At 35.3% G+C, this 15,371-nt stretch overlaps 3 protein-coding genes across 12 annotated transcripts in view; 2 read left to right on the top strand and 1 right to left on the bottom strand.

The window, feature by feature from the left end:
* The window catches only part of LOC106159834 (ankyrin-repeat and fibronectin type III domain-containing 1), an 87,860-nt gene extending 83,914 nt beyond the window's left edge, over positions 1-3,946 (top strand). For all 10 annotated transcript variants that reach the window (XM_087004842.1, XM_087004843.1, XM_013536247.3 and 7 more), the window contains 5 exons: positions 298-513; positions 886-1,052; positions 1,367-1,674; positions 1,989-2,089; positions 2,377-3,946. In XM_087004842.1, the coding sequence (XP_086860968.1) occupies positions 298-513; positions 886-1,052; positions 1,367-1,674; positions 1,989-2,089; positions 2,377-3,105 (1,521 nt within the window). In that variant the 3' untranslated portion in view covers positions 3,106-3,946. The remainder of the gene's footprint in view (positions 1-297; positions 514-885; positions 1,053-1,366; positions 1,675-1,988; positions 2,090-2,376) is intronic.
* Positions 3,947-5,298: 1,352 nt separating this feature from the next.
* LOC106159844 (uncharacterized) lies at positions 5,299-8,426 on the bottom strand. Its single transcript, XM_013536272.2, has 2 exons — positions 8,306-8,426; positions 5,299-8,141 (listed from the first exon to the last, which is right to left on the bottom strand). Exon 2 carries the CDS (start codon positions 7,971-7,973, stop codon positions 5,574-5,576), a length of 2,400 nt encoding a protein of 799 aa, XP_013391726.2. The 5' UTR covers positions 7,974-8,141; positions 8,306-8,426; the 3' UTR covers positions 5,299-5,573.
* On the top strand, positions 8,426-14,960 carry LOC106159848 (CAAX prenyl protease 2). Its single transcript, XM_013536277.2, has 9 exons — positions 8,426-8,549; positions 9,862-9,964; positions 11,192-11,272; positions 12,064-12,124; positions 12,275-12,333; positions 12,601-12,709; positions 12,961-13,032; positions 13,248-13,310; positions 13,512-14,960. The coding sequence occupies exons 1-9, from the start codon at positions 8,440-8,442 to the stop codon at positions 13,715-13,717; spliced, it is 864 nt and encodes a 287-aa protein (XP_013391731.1). The 5' UTR covers positions 8,426-8,439; the 3' UTR covers positions 13,718-14,960.
* Positions 14,961-15,371: the final 411 nt, after the last annotated feature.

The raw sequence follows: 15,371 nt of genomic DNA on the forward strand, positions 1-15,371 counted from the left end.
ATTGTATCACTGTTAACATATAGCTGCTGCTATCAATCAAAAGTTGGAGGGCCACCAAAACGGTGTCATAACCAATCATTTCAAGCAGGAAGACCCGCTCCTAGTTGGCAAATGAAGATAAGTTCTTTTACCAACGAGGAGATTTATTAGACTTACAGAAAAGAAAAATTACTTGGACCTGCCAAACATCTCAAGCGTCAAGGTGAGAGTAATTACCTTTTCAAGGTAGGGAACTTTTCACTTAACATTGCCTCAGACACATCTTTTCAATCATCTTTTTTTTTTTCATTCTCTCAGACTGCTTTAGGAATCCAGGACCTGGGCCAGTTTTTCTATAAGCCTATCAAGGACAGCAATGGCAGTATAGTCCTGATGACTGTGAATAATATTCGAGAACCAAAACAAGTGAACAGTGCCGCCATGAAGTGGATGCCGTTCAGTAAGGTGCACAAGAGGATGTCGGTCAGTGATGCAGGCCTGGTGTGTCCAGAACTTCTGATGACCATGGTCAATGTGAGTACTTTTATTTTAATACATGCATTTCTGTTAAAAATTCTTGGTGGTTTTCATTAGTTTTTTCAACATAAATTTCAAAAATCATGTAATTATCAAAATGTTTCAGGTCATTTTTTCCCTTATTTATTTATTTATTTATTTATTTATTTATTTATTTATTGTTATTTTTTATCACTTAAAAAGTTTCCATATCAAAAATATTTCAATTAACTTGGGTATTAATTGCATACTTATATCTATATTTCTTTCACGAAACTACCTAGCTGATTTTGTATTTTATTATTTTTGTCAACTTTTATTATAAAAACAAAAAAGAAACTAACCATACAAATTCCTGTGTCTCTCATAAGATGATGTTCTTTATCTCAGGAAATGATCCTGTATCACCAGCTGAGCACCATGGTTCTTCCCAAGGGTCTCTATCTGGGCTACCTCAAGTTAAAAAGCACAGTTGATCTCATCAGAATGCTGGTGGCAGAGAAGTCTCCCAATGTCCTGCCTTACACCAAGATCAGGAACTGTCCAAATGTGTCCAAGTGAGTGAAAAAAATAAAAAATTTACTTGAGAGAAAATATTATTTTACTGGAAAAAAGACAGACTTTGAAATAATATTTTTAGAGTTTATATGGAGAGTTTTTGAATTGTTTTACAGGATTGGGCATATAATTGTTTTCAACCGTTTGGTAAGAAGATATATTTATTTTAGTATGTTTTTATTTCGGGGGGATCTCTATAAATGTGATTTTTTAAAAGTTAATTAAATTGAATAAGGAGTTGATGAACTGTAAAACAGGTGTGCAGTTTTGTTGTTAATCATATTCTTTAATCCCATTCTCCTTCTTACTGCAGAGAAGAATGGGAGTGGCTTCAGAGCTTGGGAGTAAATGAGGCCAAGTCTGACCCCACCCAAGCCCAGCAAGACTTCTGTGGACAGCTGGTAGAATCAACGAAAAGACTTTTAGAAACACTAGGTGTCAGTGATGATGAAGCGGTGACACACAGACTGTTTGAGATGGAGGTGATTGAGTTTAGTCCTGACGTGTGTTTCATCCTGCTGTTACCCCCAGTGGAGGCAGTGTGCAGTGTACCAGGGCACAACGATGAAATGACAGATAAGACCGATTTCCTGGCTCTACCAGTGCAAGTATTTGAAATGAGTAAGTCGTACTTTCTTCTTTTGACTAGACTCCCATCTCAATCTGTATGTTTCTGACAACATTAATTTTTCCTGACATTTATTGCTGGCATTTTTTTTTCTTTTGCTGGATCAGCATCAAGTGCAAGACATTCATTTAGGGAAAGAAGTTTCAAAATGAATCAAGCTTGCAAGAATAAGAAGGCCCAATTTATGGCCCTTGTGTAAATTCAATAAGTGTAACCCAGGAATTAAAAATTAAAACTGCAAACAAAGAATTTGTGAAATGTTTTCATGTAAAGACACAACAACAAGATGTTGATTTTTTCTTTCCAGTACACATGTGTAGCTACCAGTATGAGTTTATAAGCCGATACTCCAGGCTGTCTTCCATACTAGAAATGGACACATGCTTGGCACAACAAGCTCAGAGAGAGGTGAGCCACAGTAGCACTGTGTATTTGAAATAGCCACTTTTTATGGAGTTTGTCTAGCAGCCGAATCGGTGATAAGTTTTTGAAAAAATCATTGGTCATTTTAATTTAGCCAAAGTGAATTATCTTTTGCATTTGAGATACTAGTAATTTTTCCATGCAAACCTAAGTAGGCCTGGCAGTTTAGCCTTAGATTCACAACATTTAGTGGGTCTTAGTACTAAATTTAAAAATAAATTTCCAAATGCATTATTGTATTCATACCACAAATCTTTTCTTTTTTTAATCAGGCGTTTTCCTCTGAAGAGCTAGCTGTTGCCAAAGAAAGAATTGAGCAGTTGACAAAATTCCAGCAAATCCTTGATGAAGCATGGAAAAGTATGAGATGGACCATGGAAGTGATAACGTATGCCAGGGACAGAGGGGTGCGAGGAGGGGTACCTCTAGGGGTGTTATACGCACCCCCACCCTCCCCAAATGACTCCCCATTGCCAAACAGAAAAGATGTCGAATCTACTAGTAGTGATGCTGGTTACCATAGTGATAAGGGGTCCAGTACAGACCTGCACAGCAGTGAGACAGCAACAGTGCCCTCTACTGGCCAGCAGCAGGGAGATGTAGACATGGGGTGTGATGACTTACAGCTACTTATTAACACACAGAACAATAACAAACCAGGAATATTACGTGTCTACGCAGCCTATGACACAGGACTTGCAGATGGCACAAGTGTCAAGTTGCATGTAACACCTAAAACTTCATCTAGGGAAGTTATTAATTTGGTGGTTCAACAACTGAATAAGGCAGTAAAAACTAAGGGCCTGCAAGGGCCATATTATGCAGAAGACCAGTTGGAAGAGTTTTGCCTTGTTGCAGTGATTGGTGCTCGAGAGCGCATTCTTAGGGACGATTATCAACCATTACAGCTCCAAAATCCTTGGACAAAAGGCAGGCTGTTTGTAAGGTTAAAGAGCAATCTCTTGGCTGCCTTAGAACAAGGCACTGCAACTGCAGTTTAAACCTTTAATTTATTAGTAGGATATAAAAAAGGATATAATGCGCAAAAGTAACATGTCAGGACCTCAAACCATTCTCATTCAAGGTGCACAGTAATTGGTTTTTCAATGATTTGGGTGTGTCTAAGTGTCAATAAAATTATTTCCTTGCACTCAGTTCTGTAATTTTTACTCCTAAATTAGTTTGAAATGAAAATGGTATTGTTTAGAAGCATATTGTGATGACAATCTTTTTTCTGTTTTTGTTGAATTGTGTTATCTTTATAGTAAGGTACTGAGCTTAATCACCCTAGGTTTAGATATTGTTTATAAAACTGCTTACTATGGTTATGTTTTTAAAAAAACTATTAATGCACATTTGGGGAACTTGACTATATTTAAGGTATCATTTTTCCTATAGAAAGGTGCATTTGTTAGAAAAATTACGACAGCTTATTTTGGCTTTTCATACTGCAGGCAGTAGGTTTTGCCATGCCAAATTTCATAGCATGTATTTATTATTTTTAAATAAAATCATACTAGACAAATACTTCTTTTGAAAAAGTTAAATAAATGTATGGTCAGACTAAGAGATTCGGTTGCCTTGGAGCAAACTACATATAAAGGTTGTGTCATTATACAAATAATGTTTTTGAAAAACAAGAATCTCTGGAATCTGTTCAGTTTAGTAATCCTATGACAGTATATGTTGAGTATATGTTGTCAGCATTGCAGGCACCACTTGTACCATCCATAATAGATGTAAATAGCTATTTTAAACTATTTGGAAGAGCCAGATCTGAATGTGTAAATAGTTGTTGTGATGTAGAAATAGTTGTACGAATGGAATAAAATTTAAAAGACATTTTTTTCTCCTTGTTTTCATTCCCATACTGAATAGTTTACTGTCAAGAATTAAAACCACAGACAAAATTCAGCTAATTGTTCGTATATATCGTTTTTCAAGTGCACACTTAAAAGTAGTCCTAAACGTGAGAGATTTCTGAATAGCTAAGAACTATAATTACTTGTAGCAAAACTGTGTAGCAAAGACTTCTACGTGGTTCTGAAGCATCTGGCATAAATCTTAAGAAATTCAATGTGATTGATGTTGACGTGTTAATTAATGTAATTTAAAATTTGCATTTTACCAAATGGTGCAAACAGTACTGTTGGAACAATGTTTTCACTCGAAAAAGAATGAGATTTTTGATACTCGTGTTGGTACACGTACACATAGGAAGGAGGGCCTGCGAGAACCTTTTTGCTCAGAAAATATCTCCCCTGAATCTAAATTTGATCCAAGTCCTATGCCATTTCTCAAGCTGAGTCAAGCTGGGAAGTCAAAAGATGCGCTTTATCAGAAAAGGAAACCATCTGAAATGGCTGGGACAACAAACACATTTGCCACTTGTGTGTTAAATTAGAATCTCACCTGATACACTGCAAACTTGGGGCCAATTACATACAAACATTCTAAGCCCTAGTTGGTTGCTAAACTTCATTCTATCTCTAGTTGCATACTAACTCTATTCCATAAAACCATTCTAAGCCTAGTATAGTTGTTCTTAGTTTCATGCTTAAGTTAGAGTAGGTCCGAGTATCTTCTAAAACACTAGTATCATTTTAGCTCATTTCTACTCATACCTCCGAGGTGTAAGGATGACCAGGAGAATTTTAGAAATTGTGGAACTCTGCTGAGCAATGCCATTGGACATTGTCAGCAGGTAATGATAGCCCTGCAATACTATGCACGGGCACTTTCCAATATGTTGTTGGGGACCCTTTGCAGTGTCCCAGCAAACTGCCTGGAATGCGATTCATCATGTATCAAATGCTCTTGCAGCAAGGATTGGGGATTATGTGAAATTTCCAAATGCACAAAATATGGCCAACATCAAGGATGGGTTCTACAGGATGAGAAATATACACATTAGGAAACCTTGCCTTGTGTTGATTCAGTATGCTTACCCAAGGTTTATTTTTCCTAGCATTGGTGTATGCATCCTTGTGTTGACTATCTAATGTGTCCTTAAATTCTTCATAGCATTCGGCTTTATTGTCTGACACGCTGCCTCGGGCAGCAAGGGGGTTGTTAATTTTCAACTTGCTGCATTCAGTTAAGCAGATTGCACTAAACGAGTGCCCCCAGCAGAGTAGTTGTGTGAAATTATTGAAATGTTACATTTATGTAAAATAAAGTGAGATTCAGTAAAGTGAGATTCAACAATTTATTTTGATTTACATACTGGGTATGTCAATAAAAATGATAAATTATAAACAATTGTTGGTTTAAACTACAGAATATTATATAATTAGCAGACAAGAGCTTAGCAGTAATATCTAGTGCTTTTAAAAACAATAGTCATCTCTGTAAGTCTGTAATATTTTTACAAACAATGAAAATACTGTTCATTGTTTTTAAATTATCTTTTCCCCACTTATTAATACATTAATTTTATATGACAGTCTGTGAAAAATTAATTCGTGTCCTAGGACATTTCATCAACCACATGTGCATTACCCACTTCCAATGAGTTCAACGAAATTACAGAACTATCAACATCATATGTTTGCTGCATGCTTGATTCCACATCCCCTATTGCTGCTGGTGGTTCATTCTGTGGCAGCACTATTAAGCTCTGAACTTCATTTCCATTCAGGAGAATGTTCAGCCCTGTATTGGGATTACATGGAGGAGCAAAGTTAGCATCCACCTCCTGTAGCTGCCCATCCCCTGTGGAGTCCTCAACTGCAGCCTGGACAGGCTCCTCAATGACAACTGGATTTTGTGGCAACTGTTCTTCTGCACCAGGCACACTGTCTGTACAAACACTGATCACATATCTCTCCTGGGCACCGTCCTCTTGAGGAATTATCTGTATTTGAACATTTCCTCCATTTCCTACATTGGAGTTGGCCAACAACTGCAGCACCTGTCCTATCAGCTCTTCATTTTCTCCACTTGTTTGACCCTGAATTGTCAGAGAAAATGATTCCATTGGAGTTCCTTCCTCTGTGCCTGCAGTTGCTGTGGTCTCCTTTTGCTTGTCGTCTTCTAACAGCAGTTTTCCTTTTGCCAACCCTTTGGAACATATTCCATTGCGCATGTGAGCTGCTAAATTATCTTTGCGAGCAAAGCTGCGCTGGCACGTGACACAGGTGTGCATTGTTTTTACTGGTTGATGAAGTTGCTGATGTCGCATCCTCGTAGAACGATCTCGAAATTTTTCTCCGCAAAATGAACATGGGTAAGGTTTGTCACCAGTGTGTACAAGTCTATGTTGTTTTAGTTCTTGAAAAGTGTAAAACTGCTTGCTACAGTCTGAGCATGTGTGATTCTTCTCACCTTGGTGTCGTTTCATATGCATTTTATAATCTTTCTGCAAGTAAAATTGCTTGTCACAAGACTCACATTTGAATCTCTTGAGTTTCTGATGTATGTTTTCAACATGCATGCGAAGGTTGCGAACATTGGCAAATACCTGCTGGCATTCCTTGCATGACAAGGCTGCATTTTTCTCATCTTTGCTGTGAGACTGTTTATGTTTTCGGAGAGCAGACCAACTATGCAAAGTCATCTTACATACTGAGCAAACCCATCCTTTGGATTCAGCCATACAACTCTGTCTGTGGTTTTCCAACTCTACAGTGGAAAAAAGGTCAAGGCACTTAGGACATTGTTTTTTGTCTTTGTTATGCACAAGACGCCTATGCTGTCGCAGGTTATGGTTTGTTTTGAACTGTTTTGAACACTCTTCACAAGAAAAATCACAGGTCTTATTGTGTTGTTCCACATGGTCAAAATAATGGCTCTTGTGGGAGGATATATATTCACAATGAATACACGCATATATTTTCCTTGGTTTATGCTTCATGAATCTGGTACGTTTTAATTTCTTTTTACTTATCAAAGATGGACTCTTAAAGCATGGTAGATTTTTTGCAGTGTCTATATTTTTAGAATCGATACTTCTCCAGGTATCTTGTTGTACCTGTGGGATTACAACATCAGGATGCAACTCACTGTAGTGCTTCAACAGATCCAGCATGATGCTGAATGATTCACTGCACTCTTGGCAAGACAAGTGCTTCTCCATGTGTTCTGATATGTAATGTATGATGACCTCATCTTCATGTTTTGCTTTGTGGTCACACTTGATACATTCAAAATCCTCTCTGCCTTCATTTAATGCACTTTTCTCACCAGAATCAACTGTGTTGGCATCCTCTGGCTCAGGAGTAGCACGGATTGAATCCTTAGGCTGCACTTCTGATAATCTATCAACAAGATCCCCATAAAATGTTGTTTCAATTTTTTCCCATTTCTCTGCCTCTTTCGAAGTAGGCAGTAATTTATGCATGTTATGATAATGAGATTTAATATTGGACTTCACTTTGCATGCATACACACAGTGGCTACATTCAAATGGCCTTGCTTTGCAATGAACACTGACAATGTGGTCTTTCATGTGACGTTTATGAGATGAGGCATAACCACATAAAATGCACACACGTGTATTTTTCTCCCCAACTTTAATTGTTGAAGGCTGTATGGATTCCTTGGATTTAATAACCCTTTGTTGATCTTTCGCCATGGTTTTCTTATTAGATGAGGTGTCCAATACACTGTTCTTCTTGTTAGATCTAATTTTTAATGGACATTTTTTTCTGGTTCCAGATTTCACCTTGTGCATGTTATTTGATTCCTTCTTCTTGTCAGAAAGAGCATTCAATGTACTGCGCCCCTTTCTTGATTGAGTTTTTATTCCAGTGTCATCATTTCGTTTCTTAAGTTCTTTAAGCCTTTTAGGCTCTTGAGCAAATTCTGTATTGACTGCCTTTCGAGTTCTACTTCTAGTCATCACAGAAGACCCAGAAGTAGTAGACATGGTTTTGCTTCAATGCTCGTACATGTACATTTACATGCAGGTTCTCTTTGCTTTCTGTAATGTGTCCCTCTCCTTTATTTTAGTACTCATGCATTTTCTGGCTATTGTTATTGCTGGCATTTAAAAACGAACATGTGATGAAAGCCTACTGTAACAACCCAGCAACATCTAGAACATGAAAATAAAAGAGAGTTGATTATTAGCAATGGAACTGTCACTCGATAAAACGATAGCACTGGTAATGAAAGGCTTTTATTATTGTTTGTGCACAAAGCATATAAACTATTATGAATAATATCAAAAATACATTAAAATTGTTATGTTTTTGTTACCTTAAGAGTAAGTGATCCCATGAAAGCTTGATCATCCTAGAAAACTTGTCTCAAATCAATTCAACTTTCCGTAAAACTACTTTCAGTGATTATCTCTCGACTCTTTTGTTTTTGGAGATCTAAAAAGCACAAACATGGCGGGCATTGTTTTTGAGTTGAACACATTGCAAGCATTATCGGTGTGTTTTATACTTGCTGTAGGCTACGTTGCTAGTCTCTATATATGGAATAACAAATTACACAGGTAGGTCTACATTTATATTTTAAAATAACTGATGATGCTGTTCAAGTTTTCAAAAATGCAGTGCATGATTCAGATGAATCACTGTCTCGGTGTCGAACATTTCCTGTTTGAAATGGTTAGACTGTCTTTCTTTTACCAGTGATGCTTACACGTCAACTGCCTGCTTGTCATTCCTTATTTTTAATTACAGGCTTGATTTCAGTTGGTTTATTTTTGTAATTGGTGATGAATTATCACAAACTGGATATTGTTCATCTTTGGCAGTCTTCAACGACATTTTACACAATACTGAGCTCCCCCCCCCCCCCCCCCCCCCCCGAAAATGGAATTTTTGGCTTTATTTTGAGAATATTTACATTAGCAGATAGTCGTTTGATGAAAAAAAGCTGCGTTTTTAGTGAAATAACTGTTGTATTTTTCTCAGTTCTTTACTGAGTCAATTCTTAACCTCTTTAATTTTATATCTTTATTTAATTAACAATATAGTTGAACATATGTTGTGGTTTTAATTACTCTTAAAGCAATGTATGGAAAAAATAACATTTCTTCACACTTTTACTTGTTTTTCATTCTGTGCACTATTTACATGGAAAATATTTTGATAACTGAGATGATATACATGTATTTATGCCAATTAAAAGAGTATGTCTGTTTTATTTGTTTTTATTATATTTCATACGAAAATATCATGCCTACCCTTCATGTATTTTCTGAATACAATGACAAAAACATTCTTTCAAAGACATTCAAATCTCATAAGTTTCATTTAGAAACCCTTTTAGCAATACTGTATATAGGTCATTTGTTTGCATCAGCTGTGTACCATTATCATACCAGTGCACAGCATCTGGTTGATTCAGATTTGATTAAAGAGGCATTTGCAAAGTTTATTTAGGATTATATCAATATGTGCTGATCTATTTCACAGTCCTCCAGTAATATGATTCATGTTATAAATAAAAATAAGAAAGGGGTGTATTAAAAGTTGCAATGATTTAATTTACCTGTAGCCTGTTGATGATTAAAATAATTTTGTTATTATGATTTTGCTGTTAGGAGAAAAGTACAGTACCTTACTAATTCTTTTTACCTTAGACTTAGTTTGCTTAATTTGCTGGTTTTTGTATAAGATAGGAAATGAGTGTGGCACAAACAGGAAGTACATTAGAAAGTGATAACATGGCATTCACTTAACTTTTCCTGAATAAAATTTAAAATTTGGCTGATAAACAGTGCTTGTTTTTGGTATAAATGTTTGGAAAATTATGTGGATTTAAAACTGACTTAATCTATTTTAATTACTTTATGTTAGAGATCACCCTGCAACAATAAAAAGAAGATGTATCAGTGTGTTGCTGTTCTCCTCTTTAGCTCCTGGATTTGTGTGGTATTTCAGCACTCCAACTGAAACACTGGTATGTTTATATCAGGTTTTAAAAAATTAATAAGTCCTTAACTGTTCACTTAATATTTAAAAATTTTGGTCTCAGCAGATATGTTTGTAATTGTAACAGCCTTTGCCATATAATATTTCTTAACTAAGATATAAACAATCCAAGTTTAATTGTACCACCAGCGTTAGCGCTGGCGGTACACATGGTTTTAGTCCCGTCCAGATCGTTCCGCCGGCTCCTGCGGCTCCGCAGGCTCCACCTACAAGTTACCTTTACCGCTTCTCCTCCTAGACGGTAAGGGCCTCCATACCCATCTCTTGGATTTAGGTCACCTATAATCTCAACTCGTTCCATGTAAAATTTGGGCTTTGTCGGTATTGGGGTCTAGTTGTGGCACTCATTGCAATGCACCCTTGTCCAAAAATGGCAAAATTAAATGCTAATTATCTACCCTATTGAAGGAATTATGGGAAAAATTTCTACAGACAGCTTTCCAAAAGTCATATGTGTAGATTTCAAATATGCCCTTGGATTTGACCTTTGACATTTATTTCAAGGCCAAACGGGCCAAAATTTTCAAAAAAACGAATTTTTTTACAAAAATTATTCAGACACCACACAGACTTAACCAATAATATTATTGGAAAGTGTTACCCTTCGGGTCATCTTTCATCTCCGTGAATTTGGGGTCAATCGGTGCATTTTCACGGGAGTAGCGGCCATAAGATACCGAAACTGAAAACTGTCTCCAATTCGGGAACCGTTAATGCTAGAGACCCATTCTTTTTTGCATTTTGTAGAGCATGTAAAGCCCAACACTGGATGTGGTCTCCGTTTTTTGTATTCCATACGGTTTTCGAGTTACGCTGTATCAAAAAGTACATATTGGTGGTGAAAGCAAAATGTGCAGTACGGTAATGTCAAGCACAAGACTGGTGGTGGTGTCCCTTTTTTGTGTGTGGGGGGTCTATACGATCGTGCTTACTCCAGCTGGTGGTACAATATTCGGAGGCGGTATCGCCTCTCTGATCCTCTAGTTTTAATTCTTTATTGTAGTGGTAAGGTGTCTGAAGAGAAGAATTCAAAAGATTAATGTGATTTTGAACTCGTATTTGTGAGTGAAAGGTGATTTATTTTTTGATATCTGTTATAAACAATTTGGCATAGTGTATGACCTGTTAAAGGTTATATTGCATTGAATTAATCACGCTTAAATTTTTTAAATGTAATTAAATTTTTTTATATCAGGGTCACAGCCTCATGACGTGGCTAGGAGTAAGATTTTCAGGAACCATCATGGCAGCTGTTTTACCACTGTTTCTGACTATTGTAAGTTGAAACATGATTATAGATAAAGGGCCTTTATTTGCTTCCATAAATTATTACTATTTTCCCTTAGATTATTGATAAATAATGCAGTACAAAATTCCATTTGGAATTACTTTTCTTTTACTAAGTCTATGCTATCTGCTTTGTTCAGTAATGTATTGGGAAGATAAGCATTAAAGGCTCATTCACCCAAGGTCAAGATTTATTCCTATTTTTGGTACCAGTCAGAGATCCTAATTGTCTACTTTCGGTTTAAAATAGCTTATTAAGACCAGCATATGATCTATTGGTCTGGTGACTCATTTGGTTTATTTCTGGATGGTGTGGATGGGATATTGAAGTTAAGCTACGTACAGTGTTGGGGAGTCTGGTTTTCTATCACATACACATCTGGAACATTAGTTCTGCAGCTGACTTACTGGCAGCGTTTGTGCTTAAAGGGGCAAGCTTAAAAATATGTTTTGTGATCTATTCATACTTTGGATGGGCAAACACTAAATTTACAACACAGAAGTTTGCTGAGCTTTTACATAAAATATAACTATTGACTATTGATACTATTGAACAGTTCTTTTTGAAAGCAGTACCTTATTTTGAAACAAGGGAAACTTGAAATATGATAATGTAAATAAATTTTATAGCCCTTGTAGGTAAATCCTTTGCTTTGCCATTTATTATTAAAATTATTGTAATTTTTTTGTCACAAATATGGAGCATTTTAATTCAGTGAATGATGTAGAAAAGAAATAAAATCTTAAATATCTTTCCATTGGTTTCTTTTTGTTTTTCAGGTTTTGTTTCTAGGTCCACTAACACTGTTCTATTTGGATGGGGTGCTTAAATTGTATTTAGGTATGTTTTTTGGAAAGAAAAAGATTTTGTGGTATTTTAGTACAGTTCAAGTCATTTTGACATATGAAGATTGTAGGATCAAAGAGATTGATATACTGATTATTTTTTTGTGCAATTTGATTTGTGTTTGAAAACAAATTATTTTTCCAGAACCCAAGTACTGGCAAGCTAATATGAAGAACTTAATATGGTTAAGAAATCATGTTGTGGTAGGTTTATATTGATGTATTTTCTGTAGCAGTAGGAATGGATAGTGACTGTGTTACTTGAGTAAAAAGTCCCTATTGTAAGTTTTAACTCTTTCTGTCCTACCAAAACAAACAATACAATTATTGGTGCTCACCTTGCAATGTATAATTGAATAAAATTGATTAAGAGTAATAGGTATAGTATATTAAGAATATTGCCTTAGTTTGTATATTTTTGTAATGAGAGCCTTTCCTATGCCATAACTGATGTGAAGTTTTGTTACCTAGGCCCCATTTTCAGAAGAGTTCATATTCAGAGCCTGTATGATCCCTTTACTCATCCCTTCTGTCGGTGCTGGCACTGCAGTGTTTCTGGCTCCTCTATTTTTTGGGGTTGGTAAGTAAAACTGAGGGGTCAATGTGTATGTATTTTTATATGATAAGTATTCTGTAGTAAATACTTTTATTGACTTTGAATAAAAGAATGTATGTAGGGTCGTGTGCGTGTGTGTGTGTGTGTTTATTTAATTGCTTGTTGATAAAAGTGTTGTCATCATTTGTACCAAATCTTTTGTTTATTAGGATGTTGATATACATGTTAGACTGATGAAGTGAATATTATATTTTTTGTTATATTTATTTCTATAGCACATTTTCACCACATGGTGGAGAGAGTTAGAAACAAGCATGCTGACCTTAAAACAGCTTTTCTCCAGTCATGTAAGTATGGAAAAGATGTGATTTAACTTTTATAAAGAGATAAGAAAGTTGTATTAAATGTCCATTGCAAATTATTAACCCTATTCTTACAAATATTTACTTCATCTTTGAACTTTTTAAAGTACAAATTAAAATTTGTATGCAGCCTTTTGAATACGTTTATGAAAATCAAAAGTACACTTTATTTGAAGATCTACATTTGTTCTGTATTGCAGTGTTTCAGTTTTCTTACACAACAGTATTTGGTGCTTACTCAGCTTTCTTGTTTATTCGCACAGGTTAGTATCTTCATTTGAGAATCCTGGAAAATTGGATCATTAATTCTGAAAAATGTATGAAAAATGCATGAAAGAGAAATTAAGCAATACAAGTGGCATCTGCCCAAAAATAAATTTAAAAAAATAATGCACAACATTAAAAAAATAATAATCTAGCCTGCTTTAATTTGTGTTTATCAATCTTCTGGCTTTTCCTTCCAGGTAGTTTAGTTGCTCCAGTGGTTGCACATGCCTTCTGTAATCACATGGGATTTCCAGACATTGGGATGGTGTTTCAGTACCCTCCTCCACAAAGGTACAAGATCATGGCAAACTTTGTGATTGGACTGGTGTTGTGGTGTTTTCTACTCTATCCACTGACACATCCCCCGTTATTTTCCAATACAGCATACAATTTACTTCTTTGAAAGCTATGATCATGTATCTGCAAATACAGCTTTATAGTATTAAAGATCTCCTGTTCATTCCATATGCTAGAAGTAAAAGTTTCAATTTGTATTAACTGATATAAGTTTTACTTCAAAAGAAATCTTTGAAGATATATATATGAAGTTGTTTTTAATGGAAAAATGTATTTTCTGCATAATTATTAGTATTGTTACTATTGCAACAAAATTCTGTGCATTCAGTATTCCTTTTGCATGGATGAAGCATACTTGTATTTATGTTTCATAGATGAGATTTACACAAAATCTGTATAAAAAAGAGCAGTTGCTGTTATTATGTTAGTTAAAATGAATAATGTATATTTTTGCTATGTTATGACAAGTGACTGTCAAGTTATTTAACAGTTCTAGCATACATGAAATCAGTATGTTTTTCAGAATGGTGCGAGGTTTGAAACTTGATGTGACAGAAATGTTGATATAACAAAGTAGTTAAAATATACTTTGTAGTTATTTCAACACATGACATCAATGGTAGCCCAGTGTATATCTATTGGTAGTGATAAATTCCGTGCAGTTAGACCTAAATATCAAAGTTTTGTTAAAAAATGCAAATATTTGGAAATTACAATTTAATGTCATTTTATTTGGTGCTATCCTTCATTTTGCAATAGCCATAATTGGTTCATTTTACCAAATTAGTTTGATATGTTCAGATTTTTATATCAAGTATTACAGTTGTAGCTAGTGTTTAGTCCATTATTACTTGTGGGATACATCTTTGCTTTTCTCATTTGATGTGCTTTTTTATATGTTTTAAAGTAAAAAATGGTGTATGTGTTTTAGTTTATTTATTGTACTTGTATACTTTTCACAGTAGGTGATATTCATATTTTTTAAAGTGAAGCACTATGGGTTGGTTCACAGTGACTAGTGGTACTAGCAAGTGCATACTAACTCGATGAGGACTCCTGCAGAATGCAATTATCCTGAAGTTGAGTAGAATACAGAAAGCTGGTGATTATACAAGTACGTTGGAAACAAGAATTTTTTTATCTGATTGCATTCAGCAGGAGTCCCTTTGGAGTTAGTAAGAACTTGCTAGTACAAAATATTCATTGTGAATGCACCCTATGATGAAAGACTGACATTTAATTGCCACTTAAATGCACAAGACAAGAGAGCACTTATATGCAGATTGAGAGACCATGTATTCATTTACATATTTACTGGTTAATCTCAATAAAGTTTTTATAAAAATGTCTGTATGGCCAATTTGCTCTGTGATATAAAATGAAAGACGAAAGTTTTGGACTATAGATCATGTCATCATCTCTTTCTCTTTTTGTGAAATGGGGGCCTGATATCCAATATCTGTCTTACTATTGAAAGTGGTTGACCCAAGGAATGTGTCACAACATTTGGTGCACAGCAATGAACATGAATGTAATAAAAATTGTGAGTGTGGCTTGCAGTTTATGAAATGTGGAGAAATACAGCATTCTTTCGTTAGATGCAAACACAGAAAACTAATTACATGAGGTCTTTGTAGCAGATCTACTAATCCAGACCTCGCTTTTGCTTTCACCAATTTAAAATGAGTAACTGCATCAATTTTTTCCAGCAATATAAATGCAGGACACCAAAATCCCCATAATTTTAAGTGATCACTGGG

Source organism: Lingula anatina, chromosome 2, assembly GCF_051362555.1.
Source record: "Lingula anatina isolate TDL-2025a chromosome 2, LinAna3.0, whole genome shotgun sequence".
NCBI lineage: Eukaryota > Metazoa > Brachiopoda > Lingulata > Lingulida > Lingulidae > Lingula > Lingula anatina.